We start from the raw sequence: 7,165 nt of genomic DNA, 5'->3' as shown, positions 1-7,165 counted from the left end.
TTCAGAACTTCAGATGGTTCTGTAGTCTGTCAAAAGGGTTCTGTAGAGAAAGAAAAAAAGAAAAAGAACACATGCATTCGAGAAACATGACTCGGTCAAAATAATGGAACAGCCTAAAGTCAAAGCAGTGAGGGAAATCATATTTCACACACCCTTGTTTTGATATTGGCAATCATCTCTTCATTTTATACACTTTCCCGTGGTTATTGGAACTTAGAAAATGCTAAGAGCCATATTTAGACGTGAAAATAACGCGTAGAGTGTCAATATTAGAACAAAGGGAGTATTGATGTATCTCCCTTGTATAAAGTGCATCATCTTTCCCCTTTCTCTTACATAGAGCTAGACAACTTTCATTTTTCTTCCATTAATTCTTCAATCTCCATAGAATAAAAGAGATGGGTGTCTTTGGTTTCAGCTTTGAGATGGAGTCTTCAGTTTCTGCTACAAAAATGTTCAAGGCCTCAGCCTTAGAATCCCATATCCTCCTCCCAAAGGCCGTGTCTCAATTTAAATCGAGTGCCCAAATTGTTGATGGAGATGGAGAATTTGGAAGTGTTGAGCATTTCAAGTTCACCGAAGGTTAGACAAACAAACTCTTCTTTTCTTGGAATAAATGGTTTTAAACAAGTTTTAGGTCCTGTTTGGTTTTAGATTTTGAGAACCGATTGAGTTCAAAACTGATTATTGGACAAACAGCATCTTCTATTCACAATCGGTTCTCAAAATTCAAATCAAACATGGCCATAGCAAAGCTAAACCGTGGCTAATTAACTTTTACAGCCTTTGAAGTTTCTTATAAAAAGATGAAATGTAGTGCCAGGATGAGAAGATTTGCTTGTGAGTAGGGGTGCAACTTGGGTCGGGCTCAAACCGAACCTGATGGGTTCAATTAACTTGATTTCGGCTTGCGTTGGGTTTGCATTTCCTCCGGTTGGGTTGGGTTTGGGTTTGGGTTTGGATTTGGGTTACTGTTGGGAAAAGCCAACCCAATTTAATATCAGATAGGGAAACGGTTGAGGCCTTGGGCGACCCGAGCCCCACCTCCATCTTCTAATTTTATCGCGATAATCAAAATCTCAAGTTATGTTTATTTTCTTTTATAATATTTTTGGCTTTTGCTCCATGATAACCCGAACTCAACTTGACTCAATCCGACCCAGTTTGGAACAAATGGGTTATACAGGTTGGATTAGGGTTGAAAGACTTGGAGGCGGGTTGGCTTAGCTGGGTTAACCATCCTAGACCCAAGGCTCGGGTGGGGTCGGATTAGGGTTGAGAGAATGCTTTCTGGGGTATGGCTAGGGTTAGCCTCAACCCGGCCCAAGTTGCACCCCTAGTTAGCCTCAACCCTCTTTTACTAGTCCTAATTCAAAATTGTAAAGAACTGTTATGCAACCCGCTAGCATGATAGTAAGAAATTACATGAGAATATTCGTCCAATCTGCAGTTCTTCCAGAAGACTATGTGACAGAACGCATTGATGTGCTTGATCGCGACCCAATCCTACCCAAGTTGCAGCCATAATTAGCCTCAACCATCTTTTACTAGTCCAAATTCAAAGTTGTTAAGTCCTCTAATGAATACTAGTAGGAAACAACATGAGAATATTCTTCCAATGTGCAGTTCTTCAAGAAGACCATTTGAAAGAACGCATTGATGTGCTGGACAGAGACAATTTGGAATACAAATACACCGTAATTGAGGGGGGGAACATTGGGACGAAACCAACTTCAGCTATTTACCACACTAGGTTTGAGCCTTCAGAGGAGGGAGGGTGTGTCATCGAGGCATCTGCAGAATACAATACTATCAATGGTGAAGAGTATACAAAAGAGGAAATCAATGCAAGAAAGGATGAAATGATGGGGAAGTACAAGCTTGTGGAGGCCTACGTCTTAGCAAATACCGATTACTATGCCTAAATCTTTAATTTTAATTCTGTGGTTCCTTTCTCAGCACACTAATTTGAGTTTTGTTTTAGTAAAGATTGTTATATACATGTCAATATGAGGGGGTGATGATTCCCACCCTTTTTGGTACCTTGCATCTCAATTTTTCTCTTTGGCTAGAAGAATTTCAATTGACTAGATAAATTTGTAAGTAATTAAGGGTAATTTCAATTCTAGACAAACTGCAATTTGTTGGCATTGGGACCTTTTTAAATTACATGGAAATAGCAATTTGAGTGTATATTGCGCCGCATTTCAATTAATGATTTTTTTTTTCATTTTTGATAGTATAATAGGTGTATTTAACTCCATTTGTATTTGGTTAAGTGAATACAGTTTTTGCAAACATACTTAATGTTGGGTACTACTGCAATTATGTAAACTTTCTCTAATCCCATTGGGAATATGGATTCTAGTGAAGTGGAATTAAGATGGATGGAAGGTTGGAGATACATGCTAGATGAGATCCAGAAGTGAGTGAAGATTTTCATGTCCGCTTCCATCATGTGAAGAGATCGGCAAATTGTGTGGCGGATAGGCTAATACGAGGTGTTAGTAGAGAAGCGTTGGAGATCAACCTTTGATTATCTTTCCCCTTGAGGGTCTTGATTTTTTGTCTTAATTCGCCTTTTATTAGTTCTTTTTCTATCTTGATCTAACTATCTTGGTTGTGTATTACGTAAAAATCCCTTTACATTAGTATATATAATAATGCGTAAACCCTGGCTGAACCATGTATCCTGACAAGATGGTGCCTACCCAAGCAGCCTCCAAAAACCAACTTACCATTTGTCAATTGTGAGGTCAAGTATAAAACCTTAGCTGTCATGCACCGTGTAGAACTTCTCTGGTTGTCATATCGGCTTCTGATTCTACTAGTGCCTGAGTGGCTGAGTCTCTTCTTTTTCCCTAACGTTTGGTTGCCGGAATTTTTTGTGGTTCTTGGGATTTTTGTGGAACACAAAACTTCCTGAGAGATTAGTGGGAAAAAAATACTCCCTAGAAGTATCTTGGTAAAATAAAAATCCCATGTTTGGTTGACCATATTATGGTGGGAAAAACTTTGTTTGGTTGCTTGAACTGTTGGGAAGAAAAAAAATTCTTTTGCAAGCTTATTTTTGGTTCCTGGGATTATTTTTTGTTCCTTCCTAGGGTTTCATGCGGGATTATTTTGGTTCCTAGGATTATTTTGGGCCCAGCAACCAAACGTGGGTTTCCTGCGGAAATTCCACAAAAATCCCAAGAACCTAAAAAAATCTGGCAACCAAACGGAGAACACAATATTAGTGCTTTTTGTTCAAATTTTTTAAAATAAAAAGATTTTTGAAAATGATTTTCAAAATAATATAGTTTTTTTTATTAAAATGAGTGTTTTTCAACATGTATTGTAAAAAGCTTGTAGGATGACTAAAGACTAAAGTTTAGTCTCACATGGAAGAATAAGTAGAGCAGAAAGGTCTATAAGTTTCCTCTAATCAAGACATGTGTTTTAAAAACATGTCTTTTGCAATTGGGTGGCTCTAGGATGATGCCACATAATCTGAACGTGCGTGGAGTAGGAGTGGGTTGTAGGGCACTAAAAGCGCATGGTGGTGCTTCATTGGGATACTTTGTACTTGAGTAATCTGAACCGTAGACTCGTGACCAGTCGCAATCTAACGGTCAGATAACCATCCCATATGTTTCTTTGCATACAGTGGTTCATTGACCAGTCAATTGGACATTGCCTACAAGCCGATCAACGACTAGATCTTTTCCAAGGCCTTCATAGGCTAGGAAAAACACTAAACAACATCCTCAGTTTTCATCTCTTTCTAGTTGAATTTATAAATTTATTTGAGGCTAGTATCAACACCTTTAAAATTGGCCACCTAACCCATGCCAAATGATCATATATGAAGAAAACCAAAAGCGAATAAAAGAAGACAGAAGTGAAGATGCACCCTCGACCACTGTATTTGTACTCCAACTTGTCATCGTTTAGCACATAGATTCATTCTTTCATGTGTAGTGAATAACTGCACATGGGAAAACATTTGTTTATGTTAGTAAAGATATGAATTAGAAATGGAATTGAATCATCAACATTGAATCACACATTGATGTGGTCAGGATTGTCGATCTGGTAGACCATGATGAACGTGACACCACAGGGTCTGTTTCTTTATCTAAGGACACATACTTGATGCCTACTAATTGGGATAGTCTATTAGTTAGGTAATAATTCACTTGGGGGTAGGAAAAGGAGAGAATTGGAACGGAGTTTCTGGGTGACATGAAGAGTCTGCCGGAGTTGCTCACCGGCTACTAGGGCCCAAGCCCTTCAATCCAACGGACACGTATAGGCACAGCTGTCCATCGTTAATCGAGGATGATGGAATGCAGACAAACAGATGGCATTCTGCTCACGGTAGTAAATGGTCCGGCAAAATCACGGGATCGTACGTCACAGGCTGTGGAGTGAGATAAGGGGTGTGTGGAATCAATGGAAGGGCCCATGGATTGTCGGAGGGGATTTCAAGTCTACTCAAGACCGGCTGATCTTGAGTAGACTTGATAGAGTCTTGTTATCTAAGGAGTGGGAGGAATTGTATCCATTAATCTCACAGAGGGCACTACCGAAACCAATATCTGACCATAACCCGATTGAACTAGAAATGAAGGACTAAAATGTGAGTATGCTGATATTATTAGGAGGGAAGAAATTAGTTGGGGACAAAAGTCAAGGGCAATCTGGTTGAGGGAGGGTGACGGAAATACCAAGTTCTTTCATAGAATGGCCAATTCTCGCAGATGTATTAACAGAATTAATTGTTCATATGTCAATGGAGCACTGATCGAGGATGAGAGGGTGATTCGAAATTAACCTTATAGTGGAATTTTACAGGCTCGAAGCAACACTATTGGAGGTCCAAGTTTGAGGGACTTCAATTTAAGCAGATATCCTCCGACAATGCGTGCTGGCTGGAAAGGGCGTTTACCTTGGAAGAAATTGAGGAGGCGATGCAATCTATTCAAAAAGGACAAGGCACTAGACCTGACGGATTTCCTATCGCGTTCTACCTCAAATACTGGGAAATCATCAAATTCGAGGTACTGGATTTCATGAATGAATTCCATGATCGTAGCATTATCAATACTGATGCTAACGCTACTTCCATTACTCTCGTTCCAAAAAAATAGCGGGCGGTGGAGATGGGGGACTTTCGGCCCATTAGTTTGGTCCACAGCATTTATAAATTATTAGCTAAGGTTCTGGCACGCAGAATGAGCAAGGTAATGGGGGAGGTGATTTCAAAATATCAAGGTGCTTTCGTTAGAGAGCATCGGATAATGGACGGGATATTAATAGCTAATGAGATTCTGGATCCAATGACGAGGGAGGGGTAGTGTGGATACCTTATTAAAGTGGATATCGAAAAAGCGTATGATCATGTTGAACGGTAGTGTGGATACCTTACTATGTGCTTATGCGCATGGGTTTTGGTTATAAACGGAGAGGATGGATTGTTGCGTGCTTATCATCGGCATCTTTTTCCATATTAATCAATGGATCACCGAAAGGGTATTTCAAGAGCTCTCGTGGTCTTCGACAAGGTGACCCTTATCACCCTACTTATTTATTGTGGTTGCTGAAGTATTGAGCTCCCTTATTAATAAAGCTGAGGAGATGGGTTATGTTACCGGTATAAAGCCTTGCCGCAGTCATGTTCCGATCACGCATCTACAATTTGCGGATGATACAATTATCATGTTGCGGAACAAAGCATCGGAGGTAAAAAATATTAAGCATCTTCTATGGTGGTTTGAGATTATCTCAGGTATGAAAGTTAATCTCTCTAAGACTACTATTACGGGAATTAACGTGACTCACGAGGATGTTAAAGGAATGGCGGAGATTTTGGGCTGTGGTGATGTAAATCTTACCGGTACGATATCTCGGCCTACCTCTTGGTTTCGGTGTTCCACTTGCTTGTTCATGGGACCCTATTGTTGAACAAATTGAGAGAAAGCTTGCCACTTGGAAGAAGAGATAATTGTCCTTCGGAGGAAGAATTACGTTGATTAAAGCGGTTATGGCTAATATGCCGGTATGTCTTTATTCAAAATACCAGTAAAAATTGCAAAACGTATTGAAAGGCTGCAACGGGATTTTCTATGGGAGGGTTTGGATCGAGGGAAGCGACTGAAACATTTGATTCGGTGGGAAATAGTATGTAAGTCGAAAAAAAGGGGTGGTATTGGTATCGGTAAGGTTAAACAACAGAATCAATCTTTATCGGGCAAGTGGTTTTGGCGGTTTGGAATGGAAAAGGATGCTTTGTGGCATTGGATCATGGCGGACAAGTATGGTTCGGAGTGGGGCGAATGGATGGGGTGCAGTCCTTCTTCGAAACGAGGGTCTGGGGCCTGGAAATCAATTTGTTCCGTTCGGGAGTTATTCTTTCCCAATTTTAGGTTTCGGGTGGGAAAGGGCACAGCGATACGTTTGGATGGATATTTGGGTGGGCTCCAAGCCTCTATCCGAACAGTTTCCACGGTTATTTCGCATTGCAGCAGACCCAAATGCATGGGTGAATGATTACCTCGTAAGAGACAATGGAATTGGTGATTCCATTTGGGATATAAAGATGCGGCGAAATTTGAGAGACCATGAGAATGTAAGTCTCGGTTCTCTCATACAGCTTCTCTCGTCCTGCTACTTATCACCATACGAAGAGGATAAATGGGTATGGATGCCCGATACAAAGGGTGGTTTTTCGGTAAGATCTTTTTTCTGTATAATTTGTGAGGGCAATAGAACTGTCACTCAACGGGCCTGTATATGGCGGACGGTTGCCCCACCTCAATTCACGGCTTTTATCTGGACCACGGTGCATCGGGGAATCAACACTTGCGATAAACTCAAAAGGCGTGGACTTAATCTTGCTAGTAGATGTGTTCTATGCTATGAGGCGGAGGAAACAATTGATCATTTGTTAATACATTGCCCCTATGCATATCGGACATGGATGGATACTCTGAAATCTTTTGGCGTAGCTTGGGTATTCCAACGGCGGATATCTAAGGTAATTAAATATTGGCGTAGCGCCTTCTATGGTTGTCTTGGGGAGACACTATGGATGGCAATACCTTATGCAGTAACATGGCATTTGTGGAACGAATGTAATAATCGTGTCTTCAATGACTCAGGGAAAGCCCAATATTATGAA

At 40.5% G+C, this 7,165-nt stretch overlaps 1 protein-coding gene across 1 annotated transcript; it reads left to right on the top strand.

Annotated features, from left to right (window-relative positions):
• Positions 1-241: 241 nt before the first annotated feature.
• Positions 242-2,042, top strand: LOC143853055 (major allergen Pru ar 1-like). The gene is made up of 2 exons (XM_077362768.1): positions 242-582; positions 1,627-2,042. The coding sequence occupies exons 1-2, from the start codon at positions 399-401 to the stop codon at positions 1,923-1,925; spliced, it is 483 nt and encodes a 160-aa protein (XP_077218883.1). The 5' UTR covers positions 242-398; the 3' UTR covers positions 1,926-2,042.
• Positions 2,043-7,165: the final 5,123 nt, after the last annotated feature.

Source organism: Tasmannia lanceolata, unplaced genomic scaffold (genome assembly GCF_043159265.1).
Source record: "Tasmannia lanceolata isolate RefF3 unplaced genomic scaffold, GAP_Taslan_0.1 ptg000019l, whole genome shotgun sequence".
NCBI classification, from domain to species: Eukaryota; Viridiplantae; Streptophyta; class Magnoliopsida; order Canellales; family Winteraceae; genus Tasmannia; species Tasmannia lanceolata.
The sequence above is the reverse complement of the archived record's forward strand: the minus strand, read 5'-3'. Positions and strand labels throughout refer to the sequence as shown.

Excerpts from the sequence above, each read along its gene's own strand:
- LOC143853055 (XM_077362768.1), top strand. The coding sequence starts at position 399 with ATGGGTGTCTTTGGTTTCAGCTTTGAGATGGAGTCTTCAGTTTCTGCT. Across the intron at positions 583-1,626 it reads GCATTTCAAGTTCACCGAAG|TTCTTCAAGAAGACCATTTG; the intron begins GTTAGACAAACA and ends TCCAATGTGCAG.